At 46.4% G+C, this 17,843-nt stretch overlaps 1 protein-coding gene across 1 annotated transcript in view; it reads right to left on the bottom strand.

The window, feature by feature from the left end:
* Nucleotides 1-17,843, bottom strand: part of LOC116850030 — a 45,771-nt gene that overhangs the window by 17,067 nt on the left and 10,861 nt on the right. Inside the window, exons 3-5 of the mRNA XM_032827806.1 lie at nucleotides 8,714-8,745; nucleotides 7,683-7,770; nucleotides 5,102-5,181 (exon numbers count right to left, since the gene is read on the bottom strand). Coding sequence (XP_032683697.1) covers nucleotides 5,102-5,181; nucleotides 7,683-7,770; nucleotides 8,714-8,745 — 200 coding nt within the window. The remainder of the gene's footprint in view (nucleotides 1-5,101; nucleotides 5,182-7,682; nucleotides 7,771-8,713; nucleotides 8,746-17,843) is intronic.

Below are 17,843 nucleotides of genomic sequence, written 5' to 3'. Positions count from 1 at the left end.
GAGAGGCGAGCGGAGATCTCGCTTCTCGAGGACGACTTGTAGCCGCGGCGGCAGCATCGTCGTCGTCGTCGTCGAGTTCTCGGGCCGCGGGCCCGAATTAACGGCACCGGAAATATGAAGCAACGTGTGCACGCGGACCATTATGCGCATGGGAGAGAACGCGAGGGCACGCACGCACGCACGCACGCACGCATGCGGAGCACAGCGCAAAGCGCGCTTTACCACCCACAATCACTTGCCAAAACGCGTCTCTCCGTTTCCACGCGGCGCGCCTCGTCGGGCACCGGCTCGAGGAACACCGCACGTCAGAATGTTTGAGATGGGTTCGCTCCGAGCGCGAAGGGAACCAATCGACGATCCCTCAGAGAGAGACGTCGCCGGCATTTACGTTTGCGCGTTCTTCTGGGATCACCGCGTGCCTCCCTTTCGTCGGCAAGACCCCGCGGGTTGGATTCGCGGGAGGTACCGCCGGGTCTGTGCTTTCGGAAAAAATTAGAATCTATCTTCTCCAACAGGCAGAGAGAGTAAAGGCTTTTTCGACTTTCTCACAAATGTGCCCTCCTCCCACCTTCCTCCCTCCCGACACTTTTTAAGTATGGCGAAGGGGATACTTCCTCGCGCTCTTTCTCTCGCAGAATATATATGCGGTGTCTCGCAATACAAGACGGAGGACACGTGGAAACCTATGTTCGATGTCTCTGCGAATAAAGACGTCTTCGGTGAAGCGTCCTGTACACCCACGTTCCTCGCGCAGCCGCGTGTAGTCGCGTGTCTTGAGCTCACGAGGAATTACGTCTCGTGTACATTCCTTGACCGCATTTAATCAGATCGCCGTAACACCGTAGTAAATCCTATGATATAATCGAAACGTGGTGATATAAATCGTCGAGCTGATCACGTTAAACGATATTTCACGAGTTTAGGCCGTTCACAATCTGAGATTCTTCCTACCCAATCTTACTCAGGCATCATTTTCTGTAAAAATAATACGACGACGTATCGATTAAATATCATATCGAAGTCATGACGTACAACTCTCTCCACTTCCTCCGTACTACAAATTGAATATCGACCGATCTCGCCGGCTTGATACCACGAGACGCGTTTAACCGAGACGTTGAAAGGAAACCCGCGGACGTATCAAGACGTGCGATAGATAGAGAAGACGAGCGAATGGAACAACGAAGTTACGATCTATCTCGTCAGGGTGCGTGACGAAGCACGAACATGAGCAGCCGGCGAAGAATAGAGAGAGGCTAGGCACCGCTAAAGAGAACGACAGTTGGACGGCGCTTTGGAGGTGGAGAGAAGAAGGTGGAGAGTAGTTGACAACGTTGATGAATATAGTTGGGTGCAGCATAAATTGGCCCCTGTGCGTGGCCCGTGCACCACGAGCGAGAGAGGAACCCGACGGAATCTACGGCGATGGCTCGACAGTCTGCAGCGTGCATCAGGCTCGCGTTGCACGCGCTTATTTACGTTTTAATTAACATAGCGTTCCACGTGAAACTGCTTAATCCGCTGTGCACGCGACTAACGAGCCGCTATCGTCGCAATTATCGCCGGTAACTAGCTTGCATTCACGGTGCAAACGCGACGCGAATACGCGAACCCGCGCGATTCTTGTCGCGGAGGTCGATTGCTTGTTTGTCTCACAGGTAGTAAGAGTATCATTTGACACTTAAATTGTATTTAATTCAATATACAATTCGTAATGTATCTAATTCAATGTATTGAAATGTATTGAATTGTTCGTATTGTACCTAATTTAATGTATACTAATTCAATGTATAGTTTAACTCTCCGTGTATTTCTGGATCTGTGAGACTCAAAAAAGTAGCGCAAATCTGTTTGCAGATTTTGAACTATCTTTTTCCTCAATGTATGCAATACATTGTACAGCTTATTATTAGAGATTACGCGATTTGATATGACGGTAAGTTTCCCGCGCGATAATCCCCGACTAATGGTATCGTCCCTCAAAGAATCGGCAAATCGATAGTTCCCCCGCATTATCCTTTCTTTGAAAGCGCCGAGCGCATGAATGAATTATCCCGGATAAACGCAGGACACACTTGTTGCCATGAACTCAGTCACTCGACCATTCAAGGCGCGCAATTAACCGCGTCGAATTTAAAGCTTCGCCGCGATCACTCGCGGTTTCTCCTTTAATTGCCGGCCGCCAATCCCGAGAATTCACAGCACCGCGATATAAGGAAACGTCGTTTGCCTTCCGAATGTCATTTTTAAGTGGCAGCGAATGTCGGCGCCCACGGTAAGGCTATCTTCGGCGGTAAGGTTCGCTGACGGCGCTTCGTAGAGCGCGCGCGTTCGCGTAGGTATCCTTGAGGCAAAGGATCAACACCTTCGATCTTCCGGGCGCACGAAGAGGCGTGCAAAAGAGACGAGAAATCCTGGGCGACGTAAGTCAACCTTACTGCCTGATAAATCCTGTCGATACGAGCATCGCGACCTCAGAAGGGTTGGCCAAGTAGGATAAACCTGACAAGAGGAAGAGAGAGAGAGAGAGAGAGAGAGAAAGAGAGAGATCGACGTAGAAGGTCTTCACCTTCTGCGGTTAACACACCGGCGTCTATGTTGGTTTAGCCTCTCCTCGTTTCCATCTACCTCCGCGCTTTCGCCAGAGTTCAAGGATATCTAGGATATTAAGTGGCGCCTAGTTTTCACCTCTGACTCCGCGCGCGCGCCTGCACTATCTCCTCCCCGTGCATCTCCTTCTCATTCTTTCGTTCTCCCTCGTTTCGACCACGGCAGCGCGCCGGTAACCGATTCGATCCTATCAAGGATGCAGTTAATTACACGTCGCGCGCAACAGCCGAGCCACAAAGCCATCAGGTCTCGCTTAAAGAGATCAACAAAAGAGCGGTGTGTCGGGACCAGACGGGCGTTCCGCGATAGGCTATTCGCATTCCTGCCGGCTATTAACCGTTGATGCGAATCACCGTTTTATCCTCGAATTATACAAATCGGGCCGCGTCCTTTGTGCGGGCCGATCGACGACCGCGAGAGCGAACGCGAAGGGAGGGAGGGAGGGAGGAAGAGAGAAAGAGAGCGAGCGTGGGAGTTGGTCAATCGCGGAAAGGTCGTGCTTTGACCCTCGATTGGTGAATCGTTTAACGTTGTCGCCGCGGTGTTAAGGAAATACCTCGTATATTTATCGCTCCTGCCGCCCCGCGACCAAGCGAAAGAAATAGTATTTAACGCCGGTAGCCGGCGAAAAATCCGGGGCGACGTCGTTAAGTGCGTGCCGCAAGTGTCACCTTTTTCGCGCGGCGCACTTACGAAAATGTTTTTAGTAGCGCGCTCGCCGCGAGAGGTAACTGCGTCGGATATCGCCGTGGGAACGTCTTCATATTTCTCCGCGGACGCAAACGCTTCCCGGACGCCCGGGAGACGCGACAATTAAAATACCTTTATTGCCGCAATAACAAATAGTTTTTATACATCGTAAGAAATCGCCGCTAATTACGGCATTCGCGCATTAGTCTTCCTCGATCGTATAATGCAGTCTTTACACATTACTCGAACATATAGTATTTCGAGATATCAGCCGCACGCGCTTGATAACGTAGAAGGAGAGAGAGAGAGAGGGAGAGAGAGAGGGGGAGAGAGGGGGGGAGAGAGAGAGAGAGAGAGAGAGAGAGAGAGAACGGAGACGGAAGACGAGCAGAATATGCACGCGGCGCACAATGTTCGGTAAATCACTGGACGTTTATTGCAGTTAATTAGTCGGTTGGCCGGACCCCGTCAGACTGTTTTGCATGCACCATTCGGAAGAGGAGAGCCACACGCGCATGATGATGATGGCGCCGTACAAAGGTTAACGCGCGTTGCCCATCGCGCACGAGCAAAGTACGAGGAACGGGATGTTATCTCGAACACTCGTCGCGGCATCGTCTCGGAATTTCGAGAATTTTATCGTAGCCCTTTCGGCTATCCGACGGCCATCGGATGGCCGACGATGACGAGGAGAATTTAGTAATTTCGGGCAATCTGCATCGCAAAATTCCTCGTACTTTTTTTCAACTAGAATAAAGAGCCCAATTATTGACGTCATCACAAAAAAAATACTGTGGACGATATATGTTCTCAAGCGAAGATGTCAAAAGACATCTGAGACTAATTCTACCCGTTTGCGAAACCGGGCAATGCCATTAAGTGCGGAAGTCGCGTCGTCGCTCAGTGGCGAATGATTGAAGTGGAATGCGACAAAAAATCGTCGCGATAGCCCGATGGTGTCGCGATACCGGACTCATCGCGCAAGGTCGATCGTAACCAAACTCATTACTCGCCGCCGGTATCAGCCGAAATATTCCGAACGATGTAACACGATTCGCTATATAGCGCGCGCTTTACGACCTAAATTAACGGACGAAAATATCGGGAGAGTGTAAAGCAGAGAGAGAGAGAGAGAGAAGCAAGCGATAAATTTCTGACGCAATATTTGACCGCTGCTCTCTCTCTCTCTCTCTCTCTCTCTTTCGACGCACCAGAAAAACGGTGCACACCGGTCAACTTCCTTGTTAAGGTGACGTATGATTTGCGGGCGAACGATTAACCGGCTGTCACTATGCGAATCGTGTGGCGCGATCGACGATCGATCGTCGCGAAAGGGGCAGTAAATGTGAAATACGACTGGCATTAAGCTAGAGGTTAACGCGACTCGTAGAGTGCCCGAGGAAGAAGAGGCTCGCGCCGTGTCATGCGCGCGTGCTTTAGCGAGTCGGTTAAATCGCTAGCGGCGTCCGCTGCGGTTTAATGGCAGATTCGTTCACTTCGCATGAGCGTAATATATATTGCCACGGCGCTATGTCAAACCGAAGCCTTCGCCTTCCTACGATCCGTCCATTTATCTACTCCATTCGCCGAGTCAATACAAAAATGTCGCGTATAGCGGAGGAGCTAATGTATGTGTCGCCGTGATGACGCTTGCAATTGCGCGTATCGTTGGTAAATAAAATCGTGAGATTTCGCGAGAAAGATTCTCTTTGGGTAATGTTCACCGCCGAAACTAAGGTTCGTCACGTGAACCTGTTCCGCGTAAATTTGTCAATGAAGCAAGAGTCATTTGCATACTCACTTTTTGATTATGTCCATAGGTGGTACCTTCCTTCCTGGTATAGCGATCTTCTCGTATTTGATCCCAGCATCGGTAAACTCCTACAACAGACACGTGAATGCTGCATGAAGAATCGTGTATTGTTACGTAACAAAGGCAGTGTGGTCCCCGCAGCATGAAATGCAGACGCATTAATTGAATAGGAGCGTACAGTTTGATCGGTCGAGCCGATCCCCTTAAATTATTCCCTTAAATCGCCCCGGGGGGCTTTTTAGCATCACTAATTATCACACGCGAAACCGTCAATTACGAACGACACGAATAATTATTACATGCCTTTGAGCGTGCGAGCGCGTCGTTCGGTACTTCCGTAAAGCAAAGAAATATCGGACTCTACGCGTAAAGCTTGCGATGGCGGAAGGGGAAGACGTGGCCATGAACGTAATCGACACGAACGAAAGCGAGATTCACAGTTATTCGTGTCTCGAAAAAGTTCTTGGCACAGGCGTATCCGCCAACAGGCAACGAGTGCTGCATATTCATGAATCTCTCTATTATTTACCTCTAGTCGGTCTCCCTCGAGCCTCAAATGCATTACTAACGAATCGAATTTTAACCAGCGAAGGAGAAACCACTAAATAATATAAAAATTTATCGTCTTTATCATCTTAACGACTTAACGTTTGCGCAAACTTACGTGTGGTCAGGCAAAAATCCACAACAAATCGCTATTCGTCGAGATTTCGTGTCGATATTTCATACTGTCAAGTATGATAACATATTTATCGTTGATAATTGGGGAAAAGTTTCAATCAATGTGATCGACAGCGTAATTCTAACCCGTTATGAAAGATATCAAGCTGATGGTTACCACTCGTTTTCCACCCTAATGACAGATCATGTCATAACAATCAATCTTTTTGGCTTTTAGTGAGATATTAGAAACTCGATCTTAACTCGATCGCACAGTGTCGCTCTCAAAGCTATACCTCGAGGTTTTCTCCTCCCCCTCTTCCCCCCGAACGCTGATAATGCCCTGGAAATTCTTTCACACAAGTGCACCTGCAGTTTTCAATCTTGACAAAAGTCAAGTTATGACGAAAAAAAGACATAATTATAATTAATTTCAGAAAGCGTCACGAAGTGTGTGTGTCTCAGGGAGATCCTATTCGTAAGTTCATCGATATGCTCGTGGAGAAAAAACAAAATATATCCTCTAATCATACATCTGATCAAGATGCGCATCGCGAAGAATGTCGAGAGATGGTTCGGATATAAATATTTACATGATTGAAATGCCCAAAATTCGGAGGGCATAAACTCTAACATCCTCCTATGACACCGACGATAGCATCTCCACGAGCCGGTGCGCGAGGTCCTTTGTCTCTACAGAGATGATCTCGTTTCTCCCGTGACATCGTGGTCACGGCTCGGGAAATTAAAGGACCAACTAAGAGCTTCATTATATGTATAATGAAGCTCTAATTAGGCGTAGGCGACACCGGCAGATCTCCCTGTTAATTATCGTTGGTCCCGCGGCGCTATTGATGCTCACGACGTACGCGGTGTATGTGTGTGTGTCCATGGAGGTGTATTTTAAAATACAATCCCCTAGTAGGATTCTCCTCGCCATCCTCGCGTGGCAAATGGCTGTCCAAACGTCGGCGGGATCAGGACAAAAAGCGGAAGATGGAGTGACCGAACCAACTCCACGACTTATTAATATAATTGATCGGTCTTCGGTCCTGACAGCTTTGACCCAGAAAGCGCGGACACATCCTCACGCTGACTGGCCGACCGACCGATCGAGAGTCGTTGGCAGGCGGCTATTCCAAAAATCTAATAATAAGTTCATTAGCTCGCGGACCCTCTACCCTCGCTACAAATTAGTCGGGCCGCTCTCGAGCGCTCTTAAGTACTCAATAAAGTCGGAGCTGACCCCGATGCGATATTAGGGCGTCGGACGCGAGATCGAGAGAGAGAGTGAAAAAGCGCGAGGGCAGAGCAGGTGAAGCGAAGGTGGAGGCAAAATATGATAGACGAACGGAGATAACAGGGACGGTGGTCGAACGATGAAGTTTGAGAGAAAAGGAGGAGAGGGAGAAAGAGACAGAGAGATAAAAAAAAAAAAGAGAACCTGGATATCTGCTCGATCAAGGAATGCAGCAGATGACAGCTCGCGGGAGAAGAGAAGACGTCTCTTGTCTCGTGTTACTGAGAGGCAAGGGAGCGCGCATGCATAAACAAAGCGAATTACGACTCGAAACTCGAACGACACGCGATATGTCGCCGAATTAAATTCGCGGGGCAATATCAGCGCCGTCTCATCAGACGGTATTGCCCGCATGCCCGCGGCCGCTCTTTTAATGGCGTGCAGCATCTCGAACAATTTATTTCCGTGCGCAACAATGATTTTACGATCGTACTATCGGCACATGAATCATCGAATATGTGCACAAACGTCACCGCCGCGGATAGATCGAACTGGGTCGTTTGGACATTGACAATAGTTGGATCGAGGTAGTTTCAAGACATCTGATAATGACTCGAAACTCATATCTCTGTGTGGGTGTGTGTGTGTGTGTGTACGCGCGTGCCTTACCTTCTTGTCGTAGTAGCGAAGTGTATTTGTCAGGTCGATGATGTACTTGACATGCGGGAAGTCTTGCAGCAATTTCGTCGTCGTGAATCTGCAACAGCGTACATGCTCGGGATTATAATGTGCTCCGCTGAATGGCCTCTCGATTTATCGATTGCTCGTAAATCGTCGCGCCATTCGAATCGTAAAACGAATCGTAAGCGCGACGTCTTCCTTCGCCCGTAGACAGGGAGAAGACGGCGGCCAACTTGGCCGGCCCGCACGTAGAGATCCTTTTCGAAAGGGGCGCGATCTGTACGACTGGATGATATATTAAGGGAGCGAGAGAGAGGCATCTCCGAGGTCCCGAGCAAAGGGATCGGATTAGGCGGGGGTGTCGGCCCAAATAGTTTCACCATCCCTTTCGATATATCAAAATCTTCCGAGAGACGCACCAGGTGCACGCATGCGTGCGTGCGTGCGTGCGTGCCTGCGTGCGGTACCGAAACCAACACCACTCCCGCTTCGCCTCGAAAACGAACGATTCTCCATAAATAAATAACTTGCGTCCACGGCGAGATGTGTTATTAGAAAAAAGAGAAAGGATCTTACGGAATTTATTAGGATACTAGCCGATTTAAAAGCCATTAAACGGCGAGCTAATGTGATCCGTCAGATTTATGTAGCTGATCGAAGTGAGAGAAGTATCGCGTCCCCGAGCGTACACAGCGCCATTATGATGGTTGCTATAATTTCTACGAGGGCCGCGATTTATCGACGAACCGGTGAGCGGAAGAGAGGAGAGACTCCTTCTCTTTCTTCTTTTTTTTTCCTCGTCTTTTTCTCTTACGCATCGGGTTACCGCGGCGCGACACTGCTTCGTCGATCTCGCTAATGTGCTTTACTGCGCTCATGCATCATCCCCTGTCGGCTAGGAGAGAAATTCTGCACCGGGCCCCGTAAATGCGCCGCGGAATAGCCACGGAATGAACGAGGCGAGATCGACCATGGTGTTTACACGAGATAGCCGAACGACAAGTCATCATGATACTCACTGTTGTTCCGGTTCCAGATTCTTGACAAAAGCCTGAAACAAAAAGAAGAGAGCGCTCATCAGCATCGGGAGAACGTAGCGAGAAATACTTAGTAGTAGTCTGTTGTTGTAGTAGTAGTAGTCGCGCGCGGTGCTTCAGGAGAGAAAGAACGAGAGAGAGGAGAGACTTTAAACGGCGTCTCTGAACGACTTCATCCGCGCGTGCATGCCACTAATCTAAGTATCTCGTAAGGTCCGCGCGGGTGAACGCAGCCGACGCGAAGATGCAAGTCATCCACTGTTTCTGGTAATTAATAGCGCGAGCTTAACAAGCCGCACGAGACGATCGCGCGGCACGATCACGGATCGCATACGATTCTAACGAGTGATTGATTGACTCTAATCTCACATAACGTGTAACGATACGCAGCGACGTCGATGAACACGAGGGAAAACCATAAAGGCACGCTCCGACCTGCGATGACTCGACGCTTGTTACATCAGCACTCCTCCTCCTCTCCTTTCTTCCCTTCAGCAACGCGTGTCGATATCGAACACGTATGCTGCTGATTCAATCTCGTCCATACACGTAATGCGTCATGACACATCTTAATGTCAAATCTCAAGATCGCTCGCGCGTTCGCGTGAATGTAATTCTACGCTAATCCCAAACTATATGCTACGTTTAGGTCCGAGAGCACGCTCATTATGATAAATAGAATCATCATCAGGAGAACAACGCTCACATTATAACTTGATTCACCGCGTGAAAACATTACATTATATTGTTAATGTGAGTGAAATACGTTCACACACGGTAGAACCTGAACGATTTTTCAGGATATGTGTAGCTGAAACAACTAATGACGTTTTCCTCTCTCGAAATTTGTACTTCCTTTGTGCACGGAAAAAAAAAGTTTGCTTGAATTAATCAGATACCTGGTCGAATATGAACGACCCAAAAATTCCGATTGAAATAACCCGAATTCTGTTTAAGTCAACCAAAAATCTTGTTAACTTAAACCGGATCTTGTTAACTAAATCTGGATTACTTCAATCAGAATTTCTGGATCGTATTCGACCAGATATTTGGTTAATTCAACCAATCTTTTTTTCCGTGTGTGATTCCTCTTTCTTAAATGAATTTTTCTCACAATTGCATTGATAAATTTCTCGCAGCATATTTCTACGGATAAAAAGCCCATACAATTAAAGCGCTAGTGTATCTGCTAGCTTTAAACGCTTTCAAACAAGCACGCTGGCTGCTAGCTTGGAACAGCATTGTGTAAACTGCGCTTAATGCGGGGTTGAGGGTGTAATAATACGGCGCGTACTATGTATACACGTTCATTTTAGATTAACAGGTTGCGTAGAATGCGGCGCAAGGTAAATTGAAACTTTCGTTAGTCGGCTTGTAGCATCGCACCCGCTATGGGTGGGCTAATGGTAATTACGGGTTTAGACGTAGCTATCCGATTGGCTGGGCGGGGAGATCGTATCTACGGATGAGTACGGAATGAGTATCGGTCGCATTAATAACGGACTCGCGGTATAGCTTTCGTATCCGGACGTAATAATCCGACGTTGACTAGGCGTGAGACTCCTTCTCCTATCCTTTTGATGGCCGGGGTCCTGTCGCTCGCACGTCCCGCGTGTGGGGAAGTCATTTCGCAGTTTCACAATCAACGCGATGTAACTTAGGAAAGTATGAGTTACAAACACGTTTATACATATTATATGTGAAAGACTGTTGCATTAATTGTTGCATGCCGAAATTAATTTTTCAGTGCGATGTTGTATCGAAAAGGAGATTTAACGAGTATTATTTCGTGTAATTTCGAAGTAATGTGGTCTGTCATATCGTGGAACAAGTAACGATTTATATCAACATTTTGATAACTACATTTTGGTTTACAACATTGCATATACGACGCTTAAACCTGCCGGATGAAAAATTCGCGGCGAGCAACATCGTCACGAGGCGATCGTGGAATGCCGGCGTACATGTGTCGCCTGGATTTGACGAGTCAGGATTCACGTATATAAGCTCCAAGTAAGGACAGAAGACGCGAAGTAAATGCGAGGATTTACGAGCCTTCTCGGGAGAGGACACTCCTCGACGAGAAGTCCGAGATCGGCGGCCGTGGAACGTGGAGCGCGATGAACGGAGAGAAATGAAAAGAGGAGAGCGAACGCGAGAATGAGAGGAGAGAGAGAGAGAGAGAGAGAGAGAGAGAGAGAGAGAGAGGCAGGCAGGTAGCTTTTGGCCACCTGCAAAATTTACTAACCCCGCTCGCGCGCCAGAAGCAGTTTATTTTTCGCACGATATACTTCGTTCCTCGCGCGGTTGACAGCCGGATCGTTCTCTCCGCTGATTCCACCATTCAATTTCACGACCCTTAGTCTAATATATGGCCCCGTCTAAATCAGGATTATCGTTCAACGGGCCGCGCCCGCATTGTGGATCTTCCTGACGGTCCGCACGAGTTCGCGCGGCATCCGTCGCGCGTCGAAAACTTCCCCCAGCTGCGTGTTGTTACCCTCCACTCTTCTTCCCTCCTTTCACCCCGACTTTCATTCATATTCTCATGTGCGTCTATTAGTACAATGGAGAGCGACGCTTTAATTATGCTGTGTTAAATTTCAGCAGATGAGTCAAGAGCAACAGTTCTTTATGTTGGAAGCTCGAACGAGCAACAAGATTTAATTTTCCACGAGTGTCAAGTGCGAGAGGAAGGAGTACTTGAAAAAAAATGTGTCGCTCGAGTATCCAGGATTAAAAGCAATTATACGTTTCTCCACATGTGTATGCATATATATCTGAGTGGTATTCGAGACTGCACGGCAGGTCGCCGAAACGAGAATTCGCGCGCTGACAAATTTGGCTGGTCGAAAACACAACGACGGGACGGACGTTAAATCATATTTCGCTCCGTGCCAACAACGTGTCCGGTATTGGCTGCACACATGTAGCGGTGCGAGACGTGCGCACCGATACACACGTGTCTCGATCTTAGCAAAGGATTCGAACATCTACGAAAGTTACAGTGACACGTATCGATTAAGAACGGAAGATCACGTTTACCAAGAAGTGCATCGTGTATCGATACGGGACGCAAGTGTGCATCGTTATGCACCGAGAGAGGAACTCGCGTAAGATACCAAGAAGAAAGTATTAATGCAGATGAATATTGATCGAACGTAACGCGGTGCGAAGCCATCGGAAAAGTGCGGTCTCGGCGCGAGACGTAGGCGTCGGCCAACAGTAGGTACCGATAATATTTATTGGAATTATTTACGAGGGAATGGGGGACGGTGAGCTTCCATGCCTTTGTACCGAGTGGGCCGTAATGTTCCCGAGGTCCTCGCTTGGTCACTCCAAGTCGACGGCGTGATACCCAACGGAACTGGCGTGAGAACTTCAGCGCGAACGAGGGGTAAGGTAAAAGTATCAATGCCCGGACATGTAATCTTGGACATTCTTTTTGTTTTGATTTTTAAATATTTTAAATACGAGCATTTAAACTTTTAACAAAAAAAATATATATACACGTATATTCTATGTTGGAAATTTAAATCCCCGTACTTAAAGATTAAAACAAGAATGTCAAAAATTATTAAGAATGTGTCTAGAAATTGGAACTTCCTCCTAAGTTCAAATACGACAATAAAGATGATGACGATTGAAGTTCTTCAATTGAAAAAAATGCAAAACGGCTATGCGTTCGAGATCATCTTTTAAATTTATAATTAGAAAAGATCAGAGTTAATTAATACTGTTATTAAAAAATTTTTCGAGTTAAAAAATTTTTCCTTTCACACTTTTTTAGAGTATTTCCATTCGTGCTAGTTATTGTACTCGATAGGAACTCATCTCAATAGACACGTAAAGTCCCGAATAACTCTTGTAACTATTCTTCCAACACGTGACAGACACAATACGCGATAATTTGGCGAAGCATTATCGGTCTAACGTGAACTAGTACGGCGCGGCAATTCAAAGGCCGGCACGCGAACAATGACGAGCGAACAAAAGCAATTTCGTAATAGAAATAAGCGGAGCGGTCTACGTGTTACTAGGTTACCGTATTTCTCCCATAGATTGCTCGTAAACTCTCGGCCGTCTCTGAATCGTGCGAGTCTGGAGAGAATGACCAGACGGAACATCGGCGTCGAGCGCTTTATCCGAAAAACCATTGTCCACGTTTCTCTCTTTGAACGTAGGGAGGAAATCGTCTTCCTAAAGACCTATTGCCGAAATAGTGGTCACTGATCAGCGCATCGGGACATGCAAACGCGAAACAACGAAAAGCAAGCGCTCTAAGTCATCTGTGTCTCTTCAATTCGTACCAATTAACATGGACAGTCTCGTCGTTTGCACGGACGAGCTATCTAAGCTATTCCGCGAAAGAAATCCGAGGTCTTCAGGACCCGAGAGGGTGGCGGGAATGAGAAAAAGGGAGCCAGCGACCCGCGGAGCGAAGAACATTTCGTCGCACGCGAGGAAGCGAGCGACATTTCCACACGCTCATATAGAATCGCGCGGGGAGAGGCCATATAGACTGCTATATGACCGCCTTGAGCTGATATACGCGCGACGTTATCCGTATCCACTTACTTCCTCGTTTGGCAGAAGACTCAGTTCGAAGTGGGTCACCTACGCGGAGAGAAGACATGTGCGACGACGACGACGTGACGCGCCAGTCACCGCTCGTCATCGATGACTTTTTAATCGGATTTCCGAAAGATCGCGTCATCGATTACCAACGTACGCGCGCGTCGAAAATCCCACGCGAAGATAACCGATGACTCCGTTTGCGAAGTACGGCACCGGGCTCTGTGCATTACGGGATGCACTTGTCGCCGAACTCTTTACGGCATTTTTATTGCGGCAGAATTGCTAGATCGTGGCGACTTAAGCGCATTTAAAGAGATATACTTTCGGTTCGGGGAAGCGGATCGTGCGTCAATTTTGTGCAAACATTCCGAGCGTTCCGACGTGTGATCATTACCGGAGAATAATCGGCTTCTCGTCGCATTCGCAACGTGCGTTCGTCTAGTGTATTATTAGTACACTCTGTACTATGACCAACTATATTACAAGTCAAAACAGGTTTTCTTTCATTGCCCGAATATAACTGCCGCATTCTTCGGCACTATTTTCGCGCAATTTATTATAGGTGTTTCTTAATGCGCGGAGACTAGTTTCGATTGCGCGAGATCTCGGATGAGAAATGAAGCGCGCGTCCATCAATCTCCGTTTCTCGCGTGCGTAGTAGGCGAGAACTCTTTTGAAAATAGAAAACCGTAGCGAGGGTCCGTGGAAAATTGATTCCCCGTCGGAACGCTCTGTCTAATCGCATGTCGACTCGATATTCCACGGCGCCTTTACGATTCCATAATCGCCGAAAGGATCCAATTGACGCTGGATCGATCAGCGCCCACTCGTTGGGGTCTATTATAAAATCGTGAATTTTTCTCTTTCGAATAGCATGAGACATTAAAAAAAATGACAAGATTACTACTCTGGCGTATCTTGAAAATATTGTAGTTCCACACTCTGAGATGTATCTCTTTGGAATAGCATCAGGGTACTTGAGCAATCTGTCAGAAAGAGTTTCGCAAGAGCGGAAAAACGTCGAAAAGAGCGAGAAAAGAAATGGTTCGACAGCGTGTCAATATTTATCCCAACATGGATAGGACGCTACAGGAAAAACAAAGATATGATGCACATAACCAGAAATATTTAATTGTGAGCAGCATAGTTACATCAACTAGTTATCTTTGTATGATGATAGTGTGTATGGTTGATATGGCTTACTTATTTCTTACTCTAGTACATTATAATTATATATCCTACATTTACTATTAGTTGTATGTAGGTGTATTAACTATACACGGAGAAAGATAATTTGCTGGCCCAGCAAATTTTCTGTTGGTCTAGCAAAACCTTTTCTTTATTATATAGACAGTAAAAAGATTTGCTAAGAGTACTAATCACTATTTTCTGGATATAATTTTCTGAATCTACAAATTATTTTGCTATAAAAACCATGATGGATTTATATAAGTAGTTGCAGTTTCGCTTCGATAGCAAATAAATTTGCTAAGGATACATTATTTTGCATCAATAGCAAATTAGCGTGATTCTTAGGACAAATACACTCAACAAATTTTTTCTATCCTGGCAACGAAACTACTTCTGCTCTGATAACCAATAATTTGTAAAATTGGTTATGTTAACTAAATTTTTTTGATGTTATTACGAATATGCAGTAGCAACGACGATTTTGCTGAAAGAGCAAAATTATTTTTCTCCGTGTATGAATGTAATTGCGCGTGATCTAACTGTGGCAACCAGAAATCAATCCAAGTGACATCTATCATGGATATATTCTGGTTGAAGCAGCCAGACATACTGCTGAAACGACAATAACTCAGCAATTGTAGTTTCAGCATAATCGCATAATTAGTTGTTTCGTATTTTATTGAATCTGGCCGACATAGCCGGATTTATGTGTAGGCCAACCATAGTGTTTTTTCCGTGTGTTTAAGAATTGATTACGCACGTCATACACCGCGTCATACGTCCTCCACGACGCGCGCAGCCTCACCATTCTGTGTGGATAACGAATTAGTAGCACTTCGACACGTGACTTTATAGACCACCATTGCGCGCTGCGTGTACTTCCTATCACCACGTATGGTGAATATCTCACGGCATGGCGAAAGCGGTAACGTGTTTCCTAGCCGTGTATAAATAATAGGGCTGCGTCGGCAGCCGCTATAATTCAATTCACACCTGATAACCGCGGCCGTAGAATTTCCATACTACACAGGCTCCGTAATAAAATAAAAAATATTTTCGGCACGGTCTGCGTATCTGCGGGGGGTCTCTCTCTCGCTCTCTCCCTCTCTCTCTCTCTCTCTCTCTCTCTCTCTCTCTCTCTCTCTCTCTTTCTTCCTCTCTTCTTTTCTCCTCCAAAAGGATCGCGAACCTCTACATTCGCCGACTTCACCGAATTTGTTCCCCGAATTTGTTCCTCGTTGTCGCCGGTGGTCCGTCGTCGGCTATGACATACGAGGGAACGTATGCAAAACGATACCGCGAGACCGAAATATTTATACGCCAGACGATCGGGCCGATACTAGAACGCTAGGCAACTAATTACGGCGAGCCTTGCGCGGATGAATGATGAAATATTTATGTGACGTTCGGCGAAAAGGTAACGAATATCTGCGACCTATCGTCGTGTGCTATTTTAAGCAATACATTAGTTGGAACGTGTGAATTTAAATGTTATGATGCCACTTAAATCTTAGAGGATAAAGCTAAATTGATGGAGTGCATCATAAATATAACATTTTCGTTAAATGTATTCTAGAGAAATTAATTAATTAATTAATTATTTATTTATTTAATGTGAATATGATTAATTAATTTTATGTGAACAGAATATTATAGTTTTTTTTTTCATATAAATTCTTTTCGATCTTATTTTTGGATAATGTTAATAAGATATAACTTACTAAAGAATGTAATAAATTTTGCTACAAATATATCAAATTTTTTAATAACATATTTCAGTTCTTAAAATATGAATATCATATAAAATGAAAATATATTAAATAAAAGGATAATCAATTACTGCAGAATGTCGAAGTGTACCGCGGTTACGAAATTATTTTGAGAGAGAGTAAATTATACTCTATTTAATAATTACTATATATATATATATATAGTAATAGTACTATACATAGTAACATAAAGTAATATTTTATAAAGCAATTTTTACTATAACATTCTTCCCGCGTAGAGAGGAATTAGTTTACCGAACTTTTCATTCTACTCCGTACTTGTTTGAGAGTAAAACAGATTACGGTCGGATTATGAGATTCACTGTTTCGCAACACCTGATTGTAAATCACTCGTAGAAGTGTAGAGCACAGAGCGCGAACGCGCAGAGCCACCTTCGGCTTCGAAACGAAGAAACGAGCGAAGGGGATCGCGCGAGACTAACACAGAGAGCCGTGCAACCCGCTTTCAGCGGGAAGCGCATGTTGCGATATCGATACGATGCACGGCCCCTTTTGCAGCAATTGCGACGTCGCCGACATGCATTAAGGGATATTATGGGCGGTGGGCATTACCAAAGGAGGTTATAACGCTTTCGTGTGGGTAGCGCCGAATGGAGCCCTAGACTCTCTAAAGCTACGGTTGCGTGCCATCACTTTGCGGCCGTCGGGCTTCCGGTATTCACGGCGCAGTTACGGCAAACGACCGAGATGACTTATATCGGCATCGGCATTTCCCAGTCAGGATCGAACAACGCCGCTTTTATTACGAATCTCTTGCGGACGAGCATAATGCGGAAGGTCATAACGACACCCGCGGAGTCGCATTATAAGTCGCCGATGATGCCGCTATTCCCGAAATTATAGAAAGATCTGAGAAAGAGAGAGAGAGAAAGAGAATTATTCATCTTTATTGACACTGGGCAGTATTTCTGTTTGATTTTTTGATTTTCTTTTTCCATAACCCGCGGCCAGGTTATGCTCCCGAAGAGCAGCGTCTCGTCGGCGCGTCGGAGGTTCCAACGAATTGATTGTTTTAGCTCTTTAGGGGGTGAGAATACATTATACATTAACGAACGACCGGCGCGACCGCAGGCAAGATTAACGACTCACAGGTATTTATGGCCGTGACTTGTCGGGATCGTTTAAACAAATGTTTGTTTCTTGCCTCGCCGCGACCCCGCCTCGTCAGTTTTGTCGAAGGGAAGGAAAAGGTAAGAAGTGCTCCCGAGGATCTTAAAGATCCCGCATCTGCTCGTGGCGCCGTTCGATGCCACCACACTCACCCCCAACACGCCCATTCGTGGTTGACTATCATTCCCCTCGGATGCCGGACTCTCTCTCTTTCTTTCTCTCCCTCAACGTCATCCACCCTGTCCCGTCGTCGTCGTCGTCGTAATCGATACTTTCCGCCAAATTGCGCGTCACCGTAAAATTCATTCGTGCGCGACGGAGGAAACATGTCGAGAATAGCGACCGACGCGGCGGCCGATCGCCGGCTAAACAAATAATTCCTCCGATATTGCTCTATAATGCGCGTAACCAATCGCGCGAGCCCCTCCCCCCCCCCCCCCCCC

The sequence above is a fragment of the Odontomachus brunneus genome, unplaced genomic scaffold, assembly GCF_010583005.1.
Source record: "Odontomachus brunneus isolate Ranch 3 - 2012 unplaced genomic scaffold, Obru_v1 Obru_scaffold_132, whole genome shotgun sequence".
Lineage (NCBI taxonomy): Eukaryota > Metazoa > Arthropoda > Insecta > Hymenoptera > Formicidae > Odontomachus > Odontomachus brunneus.
This window is presented reverse-complemented; position numbering and strand designations above follow the sequence as displayed.